Consider the following 20,469-nt stretch of genomic DNA (forward strand, 5'->3'; position numbering starts at 1 on the left):
TTATTGACAGAAGCTACTTAATTAAACTTCACTGAAACTATAGTTAATTTAATACATTTGTATTTTAGTAGTCTAGAGTAGATCTAGAGGACATTTCAAAATATTGAGATATATAGTGTATCGCAATATAGCCTGAACATAGTGGGATATTATTTCTACGCCAAACTGCCCAGCCCTTGGATAAAGTAATGAAAGAGGGAGGCTGTGGTCATGCAGTAGAACAAGTCTGCCAACAGTGGAAAATTCTGAAAAAATCCTATCTTGATGCGAAGAGGCAAAGTGGGAGAAGCAGCTCAAGCCATTCCTCATTTCTGTTTTCTGATGTGATAAATGACATGTTAGAGCACTTAAATCAGAGTATGCATGGCTGCATCTACAGGGGTGTATTAGTAGAATATTAATTTTCATTAGTCATGTAAACAGAAAATTATGTGCATGAAAACAGTCAGTGACACTTAAAAATAATACAAATCAGATTACAATATATGAGCCGAGACTCCTTTTGAAATGAGCACTCAGTGATACAGACAAATTTGTGTCGATATATTTTACAGTTTAACTTTAACATCGAGAGAGAGATTACAGTGACCGTAAATGTAACAAAAAAACAACAACAACATACTGAACAGGAAACTTACTGAAACTGAAAGCATTTTAAATAATCACTATACATCAAGTACCAAATCCCCCTTTCATAATTCAATACTATTTTCATATGTATTCAATTGTTTAGAAAATACTATAATGTAGTTGTAAGCAGATAGCCAATAACATCTGACTTTACTAAAAACTAAAGCTGAACAATCAATTCGTCGATCAATAAGAAATTAATCAACAGCTGTTTTGATAACTAATCCTTTCAGCAATTAAGAAAAAAAGACTTCCAACACTGAGCTTTTTATCATTTATTTAGCAAAACTTTCAAGGGCAGTGGATGAAAGAATCCACCAAATGGCTTTTGATTTAAAAAAAATTGCTAAATCTGTGATTTTAATTTTAAGATGTAAACTGTCAGAGCAGGTGTTGGTTTGAAGTCAGCACCAGACTGCTGACTTCGACGCAGTAAAAACAGACTCTCCCTGAGCAACGACACAGAGAATAAATAGATTGTAGAGGGGACAAAGATATCACACAGGCACATAAAAGTAAGGAGAGGAAGAAAAGTTATTTATATGGCGTTATCTATGGTCCTGGCTCCCTGTTCCTCCTCTCAGTCTTATGTAAGTTGAAAAAGGGTCCCTGTCTGATTCAGAGGCGTGGAGGGTGCAGCGGAGGTTCTGGAATATAATCTATTTGCTAATTATAAACCAAGGCTAAAGCACGACCAAGCTGCTGCTCCGCTGAGCTCAGGGCTATACCCAGAGGCTGGGGAAGAATTAGCATAGTCTGCACACACACACAGAGATGCACACATGCACAGAGCCTCAGAGTGATTAGACCCGCCCTGAATGTGAACAGCAATTAGCTGCAATCAGAACCCTGTCCCTCTCCTCCCCAGCCCTCCCACCGTCTCTCCCTGTGTCTCTCATCCCTCGCTCTTTCATCTGCATGTCAGCCCTTTCACTTGTTTTCATCTTGATTATTCTTAAAGTGATCCCTTTACATTTTTTATTTCACTTGGCATCTTTTCTTCAGAACACACAGATCGTTTTGCTGCTGGAGAAAGCAGTTAAGTCAGTCCTTTGGCTCTTAGACGCTAGAGAGAAAAAACCTTGACATAATAAAAAAAAAACATGGCAATTGAAAAGCCGCACAAAAATATCGTCATGTACTGTATACACTGGTAAATTATCAGGAAGAAATGAAAAAACTGATACCACGTAAGCCTAATTTCTTCACTGTTGTATTGCAAATTTTACTTAAAATGTTAGTAGGCTCCACCACTTTTATTTAACATTGGTTTATTAGAAAATTTGAACAGGTTTTCTTCTACTCACACACAATTTTCAGACACAATTCATACAGTGTAGTGATTGCACTGAGATGAGGGGAGAGAGAGAGATGCCCATGGACAGGCTCCCCGAGCGGTTTGGGGTTTTGGTGCCTTGCTCAAGGGCACCTCAGCAGTGCCCAGGAGGTGAACTGGCACCTCTTCAGCTACCAGTCCACGCTCCATATTTTGGTCCGGGCGGAGACTTGGACCATCAACCCTCCGGTTCCCAAGTCAAGCCCCTATGGACCGAGCTACTGCTGCCCATGCCACACCATGATGTTATACAAAGTGAATTCTCACAGTACACACTGGGTCAGATCAATATAACTCTGCAGCTGATCTGATGTGTTTGGGGCACAATCTACAGTACCTCAACAGAAACAACAAACAAACAAAAAACAAAAACAAATCATTGTCTAGATCTAGGTCGCATCTTGCCTCTGTTCTATTCATTAAAGATACAAAATTACAACACTGCCAGCTTCTTAAAAAATAACCTCTCAAAGTGGAAAATTATTCAGGGTCAAGAAGAAAAAATCTTTAGCCCCAAAAGCCAAAGTCTGATAGGGCCTTACCAGTGACCTGCTGTTGCAGTGTTTCAGTGTGAAAATTGTTTGGGCAGCGTAAGAGCATGAAGCTAAGGGTGAAAGCATGTGTCACACGCCAAAAGCGTGAGAGTTGGCAACCCTGGCAAATGTTGCAACACAGCTGAGCTACGGTAGTGTCTTTTATTTTGCTCTCTCCAGGTCTCCGTTCCCTCAAATGTTGGCACTGTCAGTGCAGCTTGCTATTGGTCAAGGTTCACCAAAGTTGAACTTGACACAAAAATGCAAGAACATTTAGGCTATTTTGCCTCTGCAAACAAAACCAAAAATAAGAGTTTGTGTATATCTGGTATTAATGTGTGTTTTGGTGATCTGAACACAAGCAGAAAGCCTAGACACATCGCCTTTCAGTGTGTGTCAGGTGCCTTCAGCTGACCACTTATGTTAAGATGTTGTTCCTGCCTACATCCCTACATTAGAGGGTCAAAGGGCTCCGCACATACACTGCGTTCCAAATTATTATGCAAATTGTATTTAAGTGTCATAAAGATTAAATTTTTTATTTGCATCGACTATTTAGGAAAATCAGAGAAAAATATCATTTGCATAATAATTTGGAACGCGGTAGTTATTATGTCCACACTCTCAGTAGCTGCTCACTGGTCACATTATTAGCTGTGTTGGTACAGCTGGAGATATCGCTGTCAGCAGAATCCAATATGTCTCCTTCCATCAGGCAAAATGATGGATGGTAATGAAACACGTTGTCCAACTTGTTGTTAAGTGGGCAAGTTTTAAAGTGTGAGCACGGTGTCAACAAAACCACCACCATGTCCGCACTGATGACATTAATGACTTGTCAGGGATGAATCAGGACGCATTAACATTTACTCTACAAAATATAAAGTATGTGGTCAAATGCACCCCAGACCCCCTTGGCAAGTGGTTTGAGTGATCGTATCACAATGCGTCTTGGTGGCCGTTTACACTTGTATTTAGTTCTGTCCACTTGTGATCAGATTGTCAAAGATACATGATAATACTAGGTGTTAACAGACTCCAGAGAGTGATTCCATTGAAATGATCTGAAATCATTGCAAAATTTAAATGCTGCTGTGAACAGACCTTCAGGCTGAACATTCATCTTTTGAAGAGACTCCTAAAATAACAGCCTCTCTCCACTAATTCAAAAAAAAAAAGCTCTTCTACTGTAACATTCAGTCAGTTTCTCTGGTTGCATCAGGATATTGCAGAGAATGTAAATAGAAATTACAGAGTGACAGGGGGGAAAAAACAAGATACGGGGAGAAGAGGGAGGGGGCATGCAGTGGGTGTTGAAACTGAAGGCGCAGTTGCAGCATTTATCCAACAAGACACCCCGCAGCCCTTTAATGAAACTCAGCAACATTAAGCCCATGCTTGGGGAAAGTGTCGGTCATGGCACGTCCACAACCAACAACAAACAGCATTAAAAAGAGGTCTACATTGTAAAGAGATTTGGTTTTCAGCACAAGATTACACACACTGGGCTACATTTCAGTATGCTTTAAAGATAAGTTAAGCACACTGGTCCAAATACTCCCTGAATCTAATGTCTAATAAAACATTAACACATCAAAGGCATTAATTAAAACAGACTCCGCTCTGACTCTGATGTGCAACAGTTTCTTCCAATTACCTCGCTATGGTTACCTAGAAAGGATAATCTTGTTGATCTCAGATATGAAAGTCAATTTCCACTTCCCTCAGTTCTGTCAGTGGTAATATTCCTGCTTTTAGTCACCCTGTCACAAGGTGTACTGTTCCACACTTCAGACCATCTCCACCTGCTATCGTGACTCTTCACAGGGTCTAGCAGAACTTTTAATCAGTGTGCAGCACAGGTGAAAAAAGGTTGGGGTGATTGAATTTCTAAAACCAATCAGAATAATCAAGTGCTGGCCTAAAGGGTCCAGGGTCGCCTGGTGAACTGAAATATTTTGCAGAAGGCTAATTAAACTCATGCCAAATTAAGTTACTGTGGAAGGCTGTAAAAGACATGCAGTTAATAATGTCTGCAGTTTTATTTCCTTATGATCATGTAATAGGTCATTTGTGATTTGTTCGCCACAATGATAATAAAATCATTCTGACAGTTTTATAGTGGAGATGGGCCACCTTGCCTAAAACAATCATCACCACCACATTATTAAAGAATTGCACTTTTATGAACTCAGAAGGAAAAGATCAGAGGTACTATTTCAGCAAAGGCCATATCTTTGATGATTACCAAAGCCACTTTTCTGAGGTGGTGTTTCTGTGTTCTTGTTCACACAGTTGTCGCAAATTTATAATTTGGTTCAATGCTATCCTTCAATAAATTGATGCTATATAAATTAAATAGATGTGATTTAACTTAAAGAAATACTTTTTTACATTGTCGTGACGAAAGTTAGTGTTATTGCGTGATTTTGGTTTTGAAACATGGTCAGTTTGGATTCACCAAAGCCACACAATAACACAAACTACAAATTAATGCAGTGGTAGACCAAAAACTCCCATGTTCAGTGACGTAAAATTACTGTTTTTGTAAATGGAGCCTGGCTTTGAAGAGAAGATAAGTAAGTTTCACTTTCAGTTCAATTATAAATAGTAAGGTTTTAGCAAAAATGCATGTGTTGTGTGAGAGTTTACAAACAGGTCTTTTGGTATAGTTTTGCTGTTAAACGTGGCCACCTTTTACTTTAAGACATCAAGAATTTTGTACTTCTTTGGATTCCTCTTTCAACAGAGGCATGCGAGAAAAAGTTTTCTTCAAAAATTCCGTGACAAGGGTGAGTAATTGATATACAAATAGTCATTTAGGGGGTGGGGTATTACTTTAAGTAATGTAACTCTATATTAAAAATGCTCTGTATCACGTTCGTAAGGATGATTGTCACATAAAAGTTAAACATTAATTTAACCGGTTTCCAGCCCTTTCTTTTATTTGTTAATGCTGAAAACAACCACGTTTTAGCTAATGGGACATTGTTACAATGTGTTTTCTACCCGTGCTGCACGTGGGAAACCCATCAATGAATCACACAATGAGATAATGACAATCTGTTGGCATTACGACCTCTGTTACCTTATATTATTATATACACTTGTTTAAGACATACATGATATAGTACATATTCTACATACTCATATACATAAAATACATGTATGTGTGTGTGTGCGCGTGTGTGTGTGTGACATTATTTCAATAAGCCAGGCAACCCTGCTTTGCTGCCCAGTCTTAAATATCTTGTCAAAGTTTTCCATCATTAGTATGTAGCATGTTATCTCCAGCACTAGCAGTTGTTGCTCTGACAGACTTTGAAAGTGGCAACATAGAGGGAAGAGAATGAAGAAAAAAGAAAAGCGTATTTGGCCAGTGGGGGGGCTTCTCACAGCAGTCCACATCTGGTGAGTCAGACTGCCTGCTAACCAGCTCAGAGACCCACAAAACATCCAAGAGACCCTCACTGGTTCCCATATTTACAAAAAACAACTCTCATAACTCCAAATCTCTCCGTCACGCCCTCCTTCCTGCTGGCTCCTGTTCAAAAGTGTCATCATTTTCTTTTTCCCCTCTATTTCACCATCTTCCCCCACTACCCTGTTCCTCCATCTGGTACCATCTTCCCCATGGCCTCCTGCTTCTCAAGCTCTACACCTCTAAACTCGTCCATCCAAACAGCTCCAGGAAAAACTAGTGTGCAGCTCTCCTTGCTGTCTGCACTTTCAACCTTCTCCAATCCATACCTTCATCTTTGCCGTCCCAAACCTCTGGGCTCCTGGAAGGTTTTTTCTTTTGGTTTGTTTTTATTTTTTACACCTCCCCATTCCTCCATCTTCTCCTCCTTCATATCATCCATTCAACCTTTCAACCTAAGTGGCCCCATCTGCCCTCCGGCCATCTGTCTCCATTTCTCAGAGTTTTTCTTTCACTCTCTTTTTCCTCATCTGTATTTTCTGAATCATCTCTCCCATTCCATCTTTCCTTTTCACGACCTTGTGACACCATTTTAGGGAGCAAAAATGAAAAGAACATTGCTGACAAAACAGAGAGAAGGAGAGAAAGGCATGGGGAATAGAAGAGAGTCAAGAAGCAGAGATGGTGTGAGCAAGTAAGAGTGAATGAAACAACAAAATGGAAATGAAAATCACGAATAATGTGGAGACAGACAACTATTCAAGAGGAGATAATACAGAGTAGAAAAAACAGAGATACTGTGACAGAGAAGGAGAGAGTGAGAGATCAAACAAGTGAGAAGGAGAGCAAATAGCGGAGAGAGCAAAGGCCAGATTAAAAAGTGCTTGGCTGAAACTGAATCAGGGCAACTGTGGATCTATGACCTGCTGAGCTATGAGCACACATATGGAAAGAACTGGACTCACTGAGCTCACAGTCCTGCACATCTCCTTGGACATGCATGCACATGTGCAGTCAAAGGCACTGAAGTAACACTTTGCACGGAAGTGTAGGCTTTTTACAACTGGAGATTTCCATTGACACAGGCTCAGTCATGCCTGCATTCAGAGGCAGCCACCTCACAGTACGAGTGAGTCAACTCTTCCTTGCTTCATGCCATTAAATTAAAGCTCAATATTTTTATACTAACAATGCATTAAATGACAATGTGTATGTAAAACACCCACAGAGATTTAGGCTCTACGGATCCTTTTAGCCACTTTAGGCACCGCCCACAAATTTTCTGTTTTGGTCACTTTCATCACTCTCATCAGTGTCATTTCCAGTTACAAATGACAACATTTTTTTTAAGAACTGGTGGAAAACGAACCTAAGGTGGCTGACAAGGGCAAATGCGCTTCAACAGCCCAAAACATTTACATTTGGAGAAATGTGTGAGAAACAATGCCAATTCAAAAACACAGATGAAAATCCAAAACAAATACAACAGCAAAAACATGCTGCAATTGAATAAATGTGCTGCAGAAAGCCAAAACAAATATATTAAGAGCAAAATCGCTGCAAATACAGAAACAGCCAGAATCAAAAACACACAAACACCGAACATAACTGCAACAGAGAAAAGCTGCATACCCAGTCAACCAGTTTTGGGTAGTAACCAAGCAGCAATCTCAGAGGCAGAAAAATAAGGCCAATGCGCAAGTGCCAAAAACTGCAGTTCATTGAAAGGCCAATTGAGTCTGGCTCCAAAACACAAGAAAATCCCCTTGACCCTCATATTAAAATGCTGTGTAACTAGTTACACGTAAAAGAGTTACGTACTTAAATTACAGAATAAATGTTATGGTAATTTGTTACGGTAAGTGAAAAAAAATATGCAACTAAATTAAAAAAGCTTATGTGCAGAATATAACGCAGTTTCTGATGCTACAGCACATTTCTCTTAATGGAAATGTCTTGGGCTATAGTCGCACATATGCCCTCGCCAACCACCGTACAATAACAGAGCAAAACTGGAGAGTATACTGGACTTGCATTTCTCAGGTGGACATAAAAACAACTCCAAATGAGCACTAATGTTGCTATATGTTGTAAAAAAAAAGCCACTGTTAGCCATAATGACTTTTTTAAGTAACAATATGTCAACAAGTGGCCATAAAATTCAGTTAATGCAGGTGTTACTTCATGATGTTCTTCCTCCATGTGATGTAAGAAAAAAAGGTGAATCATTATTATGCAATCGAATCATACAGCAATAAAGCATCAAACTGCCAAACAATTATTACTGTGAAGCAGCTGCAGGAAGCGTTGAGTTAGCATAGCTGAAGTAACTAATGAGTAAATGATTGAAAGAAAATTACACAACATGTCTTTGTTATTGATAAGACATTTATTAAGCTACGCAGTGGGCCTCATGAAAGAATGTATCTCCTGTTTTTCCAGTGACCCTTGCTCGTACGTTTGTTGGAGTTCTCCAAATCAGATAGGCCAAACTCTCAGTGCAAATACCTATTTTGGTGTTCAATACACATTTTTTCTTGACTTTGGTAACATATTTAAACTCCAAATTTATTCAGATCAAGCTCCTATGATTCCTAGTTCAAACAAGTGTTTTTACCTTGTGAAATGGCAGACTCTCTGTACGAGACTCATAAGACAGGTCCACTGGACCACTCATGAATTTACACTAGTTTGTACCAAAGATAAAGTTGGAGAAAAGTGTTAAATGCCAACAGTTATCATAAATTTCTGGAAAGTGTTCCTTTGAAACAAATTTCTTTGTATTAATGGTTCTTGCATGAGGACAATGCCTGGTTCCAGTTTCTCAAATGTGAGGAATTATGATGAGCACTTTCCTCTGTGTTCTGACATTTACACATAACAGTAGCCGGTAATGAAACACTCATCGATTGCAGCCCTAGATAACGTGATGCCGGAAAACACAGCCTGTATATACTTTGGCTTTTTATGCAAAGCGTGGCATTTTCACGTTAACGTAAATGCATAAACACTGCGCTCCCTCTCATTCATTGAGAGGAAGGAGGTGTTATTGAAGCACTCCCATATGTTCTTTTTCCCATGCACAAGGGTACATACACACATATACACCGAAAAACACTCTGCCAAGACATTTTAAATTCTTGGAAAGAAATCACTGCAGGTTTTGAGTCAAGTATTGAAGGATGCACTTGGAAAAGGAAGACGCAGCAGGAGTGCAGATGGAAGGTGATATCACTCTTTTAAATTAAACTTGTCCCTCTTTTCCACATATTTCCTATCTCCTTCTATTTCATATCATTTATATAACTTAGCTTGTTATTTCCATGCAGGGTACACAGTCTAAAGTGAATAATATGAGAAGCAGGGTATATTACTTTAAAGCTTCCTATATCTTTCCACCATTACCACAAACAATTTAAAAGTATCTCATTACTTCTATTTCACCAAAAAGCCCCGGTTTTATTTCTCTGTGTATTTCTGTCTCTTGTCTAACCTTTTTTGATAGCTTTTACATCCGTTGTGACCTTTACCCCGTTGGCAATGTCACTATCTGCCTTTTGTGTTAATAATTCATATTCAGGAGGACACATTTTAGAGTATTTTGTGTATGTTTATGTTCACTGTTAGATGAAAACAAATCTTAACCTTCAAACAGCAAAACTTTTTGGGGCATTTTATGTCTTTTAGTAGACCGTCCCCAGTAGAGAGATGACAGGAACTGAGGAAAGGAAGAAATAGTGATTGACATGCAATAAACAGGGGAAAGTGCCGTTTATTCCTGAAGCTACCAGGCAAACAGCCCTTTGATGGTTTGTCCCAAGGTGTGGATGGGCCAAAGTGTCCTCATTCCAAGGTCTAAATCTCACATAGGTCCCCACAAAGATAAGCATCCAACAGCACACACATATACAGAGAGTGTCTGATACTGATGCAGCAGAGAAGATCAAAGTGGAGCTGATCTTATTCCTCCATCATCCGCGTTTGATGATGCTGGCCTTGTGAGTTTTTCCCTACGAGTGTGAGTGTGTGTGTGTGTGTGTGTTCTTGCACTTTCTACATAGCAAGGACCAAAACCCATTTTTACAATCGGAGTGAGGACACTTGTGGAAAATAAGGACATTTTGGCCGGTCCTCATTTCTTCAAAGGCCTGTTTGAGACTTGGTTTTAAGGACCCGGTTAGAAGATGGTTTAGGCTGGGTAAGGGGTTAGGTGTTTAGTTGTGATGGTTGAGGTCAAGGACCAGACATATCAAACCAACATCAAAGAACTGTGGTGATGAAGGCTGACTGTTGCGTCATCTCACTGTGCCTGTGTCTGGGCCAAAAAGTTGCACATGAAGACATGAAGACTGAAATATCCCCAATTGAATCAATAGCGAATGGAATCAGAAATCGAATCAACTCAAGAAATCTGTGGCAATACCTAGCCCTAGTTAAAAATAATAATCTTACCCCATATAACAATTTCTTTTCAGTCTCACACTCTCTTGACTTAGGCTGTTTGTTTACTTTCCTCACTTCCGTTTCTCTTCTTGTCCACTGAGCTGAACTGCCAATTAGGGATCACTCATAGGCTCCCCTGTCTCCAACACTGATTGAACATGCTGAGTCAGCCGGCAATAGGTAGACAAGTGTCAACAAGGATTGACAAGGGAAAACGGGCCGACTTGTACCATCGGTGTGGGAAACACCACAAAAACCAGGGCGACAGACACTCATTGATGGCCAAAACCAAACTGATGGCTGACCATTGGCTTGGTTTGTTGGGGCCTTTGGGGAAAAGGCCTTGGAAATGCATTATGTCAATGAGGGTCCTCACAAAGACAGAAGCACATCATGTAAGATGATTGTTTGCTGACATTAACAGAACTACCTATTGATCCATCTCTACAAATAGTACTTTTGCTGATTTATTAGTGTTTAAAAGACAGCACCACTCATCTTTTTTCATACTTCAGAATCATTCCTGTCACTTTTATTGCCCGTCTAAAAGTTAAAAACTATTGATCCACACTTTGACAAGTTGAAAATCCAAAGTAATCCAAAACCAGGCAGAATTCTGATCCTGAGCTCGTTGTGAGTGGAAATATTTGCACTGAGGTTCAGGAGTCACACCCACCCATTACCTCATCCTCCTTTTGACAGCGAACAAATCACGCAAAGATCGACATGGTGTCCTCTAATGACATCACACCAATTGTCTGAGATTTGTGATGATCACGGAGGCTTGACACATCAATGAGGCAAAATAATCTGTGCAAGGAGGATCACTTTTTGTGGCTGACTTCAGCCTAGCGCGACTCTTCCACCTGATTGATCGGTGCCCATCCCGCTGCGAGCTGTTGGCCCACTTCCATGAGAACGGGGTGCAACCTGATTCTGAAAAACCCACTTTTCCTGGCGTTACTCCTCCTAACCCAGAAAAGGGGTTTTGTATGCTCACACGTGTGCGTGCGTCTGATTGAGCGGGGAGGGGGTTCCTGTGGGATCCTCGACTGCCAGACTCATTACAACACACACACACACACACACACACACACACACACACACACACACACACACACACAGCCTCCTCCTCCTCCTCCTCCTCCTCTGGCCTGTAGTGACCCAGAAACTCCATGTGGGTCAGATCATACACTGAACCCTCCACTCCATTCTGACTGAGAGACAGAGCGTGTGTTAATATCTGTCACTGCTCTGTCATTTATTTCACCAGTCATCCTTTTCTCCCCTCAAGAAAACAACAGCTGCATTTCTTCTCCACCATCTTTCTTGTTTTGTGTTTGTTTCCCCCCTCCATCCTCTCCCTATGTATCAACCCAACCTGTCTCTCTCTCATACGGAGCCAGACTCAAATCTCCCAAGAACAGGCGGATCTGTCCCCACACATTCATCTTCATTGCCAGCATTTCACACAGTCTCTCTGAGGACAGTTACAAAGCCACTGGCTGCCTCTACTGCCATCTTCTGTCCATAAATGTCATTACCTACATACAGAGACACTGACTAAGAGCTGGGAGTTAAAGTTTCAGGCTTGTAGTTTTCAACTGTAAATTGTGACTTTCTAGTATTTTCTCCCTAAAAGGAAACAATGTTTAATAACCTGGAACCACAAAAAATTATGTCACATTAAATGATGTGCTGTTTGACTTTGGAAACAACACTGTGTTAATGTTACCTTACGTAAGCTAGTTAGCCGGACATGCTAATGTTACAACAGATAAACTCACTGTTAAATTTATTCTTTACATTTTAGCTTTGCTTGCTCATTTTTGTTTGTTTGTTGTCCCTATTTAAAAAGAAATAAAACACCTTTATTGCCACTTCCAACTGATTTTATGTTGGCTCCATTTCCTCTTATTGACTCTGATTTAAAAATGTTAATTCTTGCAGAAAATAATTTGAATTTAATATCTACTTTGCAGAGTAATCAATATTTACTTCTGAGATATAACTGATTTTTCATGCAAGATTTTGTGTTTTCAATTACATCAAGCATTCTACTGACTTCAAAATTTAATTTCCCGAATGGCGTTCCTCAGTCAGGCTTGAAAAATTAGCAATGTTTCATTTTCATCATTTCACTGAGCTGGAATCAACACTGTACAGCTGTTCTTCTGTCAGATCAGAACACAGCGTGTTGTTTGTTAGGGCAGTGGTTTGTTTGGTTGTTTATTTGTTTAGTTGTTTACTGTCTTTCTGATTAGTTTGTGGTTTAAAAAGTTATTTATCCACAAGTATCTAGTTAGTTGCATGTTTCTTTAATTCTTTGCCTGTTTAGGTCTTTACTTATATTGCCTTTTGTTGTTAAAGATATGCAGACAGGCGGGTAAAATAAAGTTTGATTCATTATTAAAATGTGTTCTTTTTATCTTCCTATACTCTGTGCAGAGTGGCTGTTTTGTAAATGCAAAATGAAGGCTGATATTATCTGAAAGTAGGGAGCTCTAAGTGGTGTGTCCCCAGACACTGTGGCTGTACTCAGATCTGTAACTCCCTCTGTGCTGCTGACAGATAAGGTTAATACTTAAAAAGCACTGAGGGACAACTTTTATCCCAGAGTGTTAATTGATGGCTTTGTGTGTTTTTCAGTTTTACTCAATGGTGTGTGCATGTGTATGTGTTCTAGTATTTGCCTTTGAGCTCTTTAACTGGTTTGACTTCATGGGGGGACACGGACCGGGTGTTCTGAAGTCAAGGTCCTGCACTTTATACGCCCGCCATCCTCCCCAACCACCTATCTGCGAAACCTACGCTGTACATGAATGTGGTGTTTTGTTGTCTAAAAGAAACATCTCTGAACATAATCCAGGTAGCAATTACACTGGCACAACAACGTAATCAAGGAAGCACTTTAGTAACAAACATAATTTTCTAGGAGGCAGGGTTGACTGAGGTAAAGTGAATTCTTCAGAAGAGATGAGATAAAGAAAAGTGAAGTAAAATGACAAAGTGAAGATGAAAAGACACAAAGTGAAGTGAGGGCAAAAGATAAGTAAAGGTGAAGAGCACTGAAGTGATGTACGATAAAGAGAGACAAATGGAAGATAAGTAATAAGAAGGAAAAAGAACAATTGCAGAGAAGAAGAGTGAAGTGGAATGAGAATTGACGAGAAGTTATGTGAAGAGAAGTTATGTCAAGTCAAACGAGGAGAAGTAAAAAAGTGGAGAGAAGTGAAGAGACAGACCAGCTGCCAGACGAAAATATTCATTTGTACTGTATCAACATTTTTTAAGTAATGAACTATTAGCTAACTTTGTCACTGGGAGGTGAAGGGGATGGTGGCTTTTTCAGCAGCTTTTTGGCCACCAAATGTGGGTGTTCCTACTTGGAATAGTGCCACAAAAAGCAAATGTTTTTTACCAAGACATGGGCCAGAAAAAGATGTTTATAGCCAAAACATGATCTCTTCCTAACCATAACCAAGTGGTTTTGTAAACCTAACTACACTTTAGACAAAGCGTTGTTGAAATGTAAAGAATCAATGTGTCCGCTACATAATAATGTACAAATGTAACATATCTGTAGCTTGCAAAAACATACAATGCCAATATTTATTCACAAGTGCAACTGGTTTTAAAGCGAAGTGATAACGAGTCAAAGAACAGAAGCAAAATGCTATGAAGTGAAGATAAGAGATGAGAATATGTGTTTTGTTTGGATATAGGTGTTAGCTTTCTATCCTGAGTACAGGTCCTCTGAAGAACCCTGGTATTTCTGGGTGTACCCACTGCGTTGCATATCACACAGGGGTCCTTAGGGTGCGGTTGTCCACAGTAACACCTGAATTTACCTGCCTGCTCCAGTCAGGATTACTATCCAGAGATCTGTGCCTAGGCAGGGAGTGATGGGATAAGCGAAGTGGTTATGGATCTGCGGGGTGTGATAACAAGGCAGACATGGCTACACATGCAGGAACACATACACACGTAGATGCCTGTTCGCACACACACACACACACTCCCAGCCCCCCAACACCCGATGAAAGGTTGTCAATGTTGATAAATTCTATAATTTTAAAACCAATCTACAAACATACACAGACCCTCCCACGGCATTACACCCTGACACACACACACACACACACACACACACACAGCCTGGAGTGGGGATAAATCAAGTGGGCAACATGTCATCGACTGCATACTTTCATACTCCTAGAGGTGATATATTAGACCAAATTGCAGATCATGCTGAAAAATTCAAAGCCACAGACAAACTGCATCTATCTATCCATCTATTGTGAATAAACGTAATTAAAGGTAAGAATAACGTTACAGTTACAATTCTGCAGCAACGCAGGAACTTCAAAGATATCTTTAATATTTCAAACACATTTTGGGAAATCAAAATGTACGTTTTCTGTAAATGTTAGAAAGCACAACTAGTACACAGGTGCAGAGGAGAATGACATCATGCAACAGAAGGTCATGACCTCCTGCACGCTGTCAGCACTTTTTCAATGATTTTAATGCTGACAGAAAACATTTCAGGCACCTGTTTCTTCAATCAGTGTTTAAGAAGTGAGATCCTCCGTGAACTCCAATAGACTTTTTGAGGGTTAAACTCTTAATAAATAATACTAACAGATGAACATTGATTAATAAAATTGTTTAGTTGTGAATATTAAATGCTACAGAAAAATACTGAAGATTTGACATATTTTTAGGGGCTTCAAATGTATTTTGAGAAATCCATTTCATTGTTTAAACTGTACTTTTGAGGTGCCTTAATTAAGTAAAAATATGGTCTAAAGCTGAAACGATTAGTTAATTAATCAATTAGTAGTTTTGCTGTGAAAGGAATACTTTACCTACAAAATGATCAGATGTATATTAGTTACTCAGAGCGTGTTATGCCAAAGTCATGAAGAAAACGTTTTTTCATGCCTCTACAGTGGACGGAGAACCCAAAAAAGATGAACATTCTTCATGAGTTGAAGTAAACAGCAAAACTGTATCGAAACATCAGTTTACAAACTCTCACACAACTCCTGCAGTTTAATCCAAATCTCATTTATCCAGTCGTATGCTCAGTACTTCCCAAACACAAAAACTTTATGATTTGTCCTTCTTTATTATTTGATTACTGTGCCAGCATTTGCACAATATTATTAAATATTCACAATAAACATATAACTTGTGTACTACATTTTTTTTGGTCGTACCATATGCTTCATCTCAACATCTTACACGTAAATGGAATGCACTTATGTAGCACCTTTCTAGTCCTCTGACCACTCACTGTACTTTTTACAGTACATATAACATTCACCCATTCACACACTTTCACACACTGGTGACCGAGGCTACCACATACAGTGCCACCTGCTACTCATTAACCATTCACAAGCTCTCACACACTGATGGAACAGCCATCGGGAGCAATGGTTCAGTATCTTGCCCAGAGATACTTTGACATGCTTTCCAATGAGACTGTAACACTAAAATATGCATTAAACTTTAACAAGATAAAGCAAAAAGCCCTGAAACGGACCATCCATGAGGTTGGGGGTAACAGACAACGATAGCGTTTCTGCTAATTTAGTCTTAACATGCTTATATGTACATTATGTGCACTTAAACTGATACACAAGTTAGTTCAGTGCCATGTAAAGTGGCAAAATGTTTCAAATCAAATCCGCTTACAGCCCCCAAAAGTCTAGGGCCGGCTCTGTGCAATGTTAATGACAGTGAAAAGTAATTTGTGTATCAGTCCCATGATTCAGATCTGCTCCTCTTTGTTGGCCCGTGCTACACTGTTTCACCAAATTTCATGAAAATTGTGCCAGTAGTTTTTCCATAATCCTGCTGACAAACAAACTCCTTCGCAAAGTGAGAAAAACAGTCAGCGACCATTTTGGTCATTTTTCAAGCACAAATCCCAAGGATTTATAGTTCGCTAGTAGGGCCTATACAGAAAGAAACAGTCAGTGAAAAACAGCTGGGTGTTCAAATATGACTCATGGAAAGATCGGGGCAAGGACACACTAAAAAAAGAGCTAGAAAGCCCCAAAAAAGACAAAGATATCTGAGTGTCCCTGAGACAGAATGCAGAAAAGGGGAACAACAAGGCTGATGTTAGGGAGCAAACAGAGGAAGAGGAAAATGTAAATAGACTGGAAGATGGAAAGAGGGTGTGGAAAGACTGAAAGTAATGAACGAGGAAAGTGGACTGCTGGGAAGGGGGAGTAAGAGATCGAAAGAGAAAACACAGAGCAGGCGGAGGCATGGCAACCTCCCAAACTAAGCTATCTGACACCAAACAACAGCCGTCCGTCAGGCCAGCTGACCGCTATTTCCAGCGTGAGATGACCCACCAGCTGTACCGTGGGGGAGAGGGTGAGAGACATGCACAGAGACAAGAGAAAGTGAGAGAAAGAGAGGGCTTTATTTATTCATTGAAGCGTTACTTAAGCAGGTGGGTCACTCAAGACTAGAAGTTATTTACACAGACAGACAGCCGAGAGGTAATTCACCTCCCGAGGAAGCAGCAGAGGGAGATTACCTGTCCCAGTCCTCATATGTATTAAGAAAACTTGACCCTACTGTCCATCTGTCTGTCTCAGTCAGTCTGTTTGACTCTGTGTCTCACCGCCCAGTGGACCATTCCAGGTCATCCAGTATTTACAAGAGCTAAAACAAGAAATCAAACCTCTACGGCCTCTAACTCATCTCAGCATGCAATGAGAGATTCAGTGTCATGGTCACACATCACACAAACAAGACTTTCCCCTAGATCATTTTTAGCCCTGGGGTGGGCTATAGGTAGCAAGTTAGCCCAGAAACAATTTAGTCCCGATTTAGTTCTACATTGTACTGTTGACCACAAACGCAGCAAGGTGAGGACAGGGTTATACTAACTAGATAGTTCAGGGCTAACAGGACAGTAAAGGAGAAGTTTTATGGGAATGAAATGAACCCAATGTGGCACACAGGGTGCACAAAACATAAATGCAGCCTTTAGGAAACAACATCACATCACAGGGAGTGGCAATGTTTTACACTACACATCTTTATATTCTTGTATTTATAGACTCAGTGGTGGAAAGAAACCAATTACATTTACTCAAGTACACCTTAGTACACTTTTGAGAGAGTTTAAGATATTTCACTACTTTGCAGAGTAAAATATTGTGGTTTTTCCACAACATTATCAGTCAGCTGCTTTTCAGAAAATGATTTTACTTAAAAAATACATCATCTTATAAAATAAAATGCATCATTAAATATTCAACATTTTTCCTCATGCTCTGAGCCAAATATTTCCACTTTAGTAGCACTTACATGCACCAAACTGTCCAGTTTTATCTATATTCTGAAGGCTTTGCATATTTAAACATAAAATCTTAGAAAATTTTTTTGTCTAGAGTTAATCTAAGTAATCACCCGGGGAAGGTTCGTGGTGATAAGTTGAACTTTATTGACATTATTCGTCTTATTTTTGGTCTATAAATTATGGAATTTTACAATACATATATTTAAAGGCCTTTCCCTCAGAATGAGTTTTTTTTCTCATACTCTGAGTGAAAACTTTCCACTTCAGTAGCACTTACATATACCAAAGTGTCCAGTTTTATTCTTATCTGTATTCTGAAGGGTTTGCATATTTAAATATAAAATCTTAGAAAATACAAAAAAAATGTCTAAATGTAAGTTACCAGCTATGGTGATATCTATGAGTTAAAAGTTTTAACCTAGTCACCTGGGGTGTCCCCCCCTAAATCTACAGTGAAACTGTTTGAGGTCCAAAAAGGTCAGATTGTCTAAGATTTCAAAATGAATAAACAAATAAATAAATACATTTAATTACTTCCCAACCCCTTAAATGTATCTTGTGACCATCTGGAGGGCCGTGACCTCTAGGTCAGGAACCACCAGACTAAGTTTGCTAACTGTATATAAAGTAGTTAGAAATATGCAGCTACAGTAAAATGACACTTACACATTGATGCATCAGTATTAATAATCTAATGATGTCATATATAATATTACAATAGTCACAGTGGACATTGTACTGCACATTTCACAACTTACTTAAAGTGTACATTTGCTGATATTTCATCTGTTTTTATACTTAAACAGGATTTTGAATGCAGGACTTTTATGGACTGGAGTATTTATACATTGTTGTATTGGTCCTTTTACCATAAAGGATCTGAGTAATTCTTACCCTACAAGCACAACTTACAGTGCTTTAATTTCCTTTGGCTTGGGTTTGTGCACTAGAATTTTTATTTGCTAAGTATATTTTTTCAAGCATGACAATTTTTAGACTTGGATAAAAAATGCACTACCTACAGCATTATTATACACTATTTTATTAGATGAGTTTTACCATTTGATTTTATTACTGCTTTTTTTCTCCTTTGTAACTTGTGTAAGAGTGGGTTAAAATATTTTTACTCATAAGTGCCAGTTTACTAGTCACTGTGTGATGTCTTCTGAGGCTCTAGGGGATCTTTGTCACGTCTGACAAAATAGCCCTTGGTGATGTCATAGTGCTGTCATCTGGGTAGGATCTCAGTTTGAGCTTGGTGACTACATTTTTAAGCTTGCATGACAAACTTGAAATGTGGCGTTTGAGCTGTTTATCACGCAGAGGGTCTAACGAGGAGACACTATTACATTGCATTACGAGAAATGTAGGATCCAGTGTTTTTGGGCCCATTCTAGCACTCAAAGTCAATGGCTATTCTTTTTAAAATCAGTCTCTCACAGATATGTCTCTCATACTAAATTGCTGAAGTACCCCTTCAAACACACACCTAATTGTAGATTTGGTAAATACTTACTACAAGTGAAAATACTTATGTCGATAAAGATTCCTAGTTTACTTGCAACTTCATGTTTAATCAGATGGTGATTCTACCTACATCGGAAAGCCTTGAGATCCACTGTGCAAACAGCAACACTGAACTGTATATGACACTTAAGAAAAAGGTATGCAATTCACCTTTTTGTCTTAATTGCTCACATTTGACATTTCATTCATCTATAACTGCAAGTATATACCTCACTTCAAGAAGCACAAAGTCAAGAAAACCCTTCCTGACAAGGTCACAGGCATCAGCTGTTTTTAGATCTGATAATGCCCTGTGTCAACATCCTCTTTGCAAGAGGAAGAAATAGTGTTTTCAGACACACACGCAGTGACAACATCATAGTGGAGGCTGGAAGGGGTCTTAGAGCAATGTCTAAAAGTAGCCTGCACTCTGTGTCGTCAACATTCCCCAAATACATAAAAAAAAATCCGAATAAAACTATGTGGAAAAACACATACAGACACAGCACCCCTGTGATGACACCTCCCCTCAGTCTCACACCTCATCATAATTACATCTCTCACATGCAGACAAGTACTCTCTCTCTCATTAGGCCATTCCTGCATCACATCTACACCAATCAACAGCCAAGACAGAATTCATATTTTAGAGTTTTCAGCTGCTTATTGCTGTGACACGTGTTAATGGAAAAGTTTGCGATGATGTTTGAGGTGCTGTCAGCGGTATTGAGCATCCTCAGCAGGGACTTTAATATAACATACACAAGCATATGGTCTCTCTCCCGTGTGCAGAGCGCGCGCACACACACACACACACACACACACACACACACACACACACACACACACACACACACTCGGGCAGCTTTGATGTCTTACCGGATCGACACTTGATGATCTCTCCAAACTCGTCCTCCACCGGCTCGTCGCAGTAGTCCTCGGGGCGCACACCCTCCGCCATCGATAACAGAGCACCGGGTGTAAAAAATGGGCTGGGGGTGACTAAAAAGAAAGGTTAAATCCACCAGGGGGGGAGAAAAGACCAAAAGTACAAATCCAAAACAAGAAAGAGCGCACGATGTGGACACAAAAATTGAGCTCCGGTGAGGAAGGAGAGGACGAAGGCAGGAGGACCGGCCGGTCTGTCAGGCAGGGACAGACGGAGCGGAGCAGGTGTGCAGGGGGGGCTGGGTGTCGAAGCATTCCCACCTCTAAATAGTAGGATGCGAGGAGGTGGTCTCCGCGGGCCCCAGTCCCGTTTGGC

At 39.8% G+C, this 20,469-nt stretch overlaps 1 protein-coding gene across 4 annotated transcripts in view; it reads right to left on the reverse strand.

Annotated features, from left to right (window-relative positions):
- Positions 1 to 20,399, reverse strand: part of dmd (dystrophin) — a 353,683-nt gene extending 333,284 nt beyond the window's left edge. For all 4 annotated transcript variants that reach the window (XM_050063154.1, XM_050063152.1, XM_050063151.1 and 1 more), the window contains exon 1: positions 20,085 to 20,399. In XM_050063154.1, coding sequence (XP_049919111.1) covers positions 20,085 to 20,166 — 82 coding nt within the window. In that variant the 5' untranslated portion in view covers positions 20,167 to 20,399. The remainder of the gene's footprint in view (positions 1 to 20,084) is intronic.
- Between the last annotated feature and the right edge of the window lie 70 nt (positions 20,400 to 20,469).

The sequence above is a fragment of the Epinephelus moara genome, chromosome 15 (genome assembly GCF_006386435.1).
Source record: "Epinephelus moara isolate mb chromosome 15, YSFRI_EMoa_1.0, whole genome shotgun sequence".
In the NCBI taxonomy this organism is placed as follows: Eukaryota; Metazoa; Chordata; class Actinopteri; order Perciformes; family Serranidae; genus Epinephelus; species Epinephelus moara.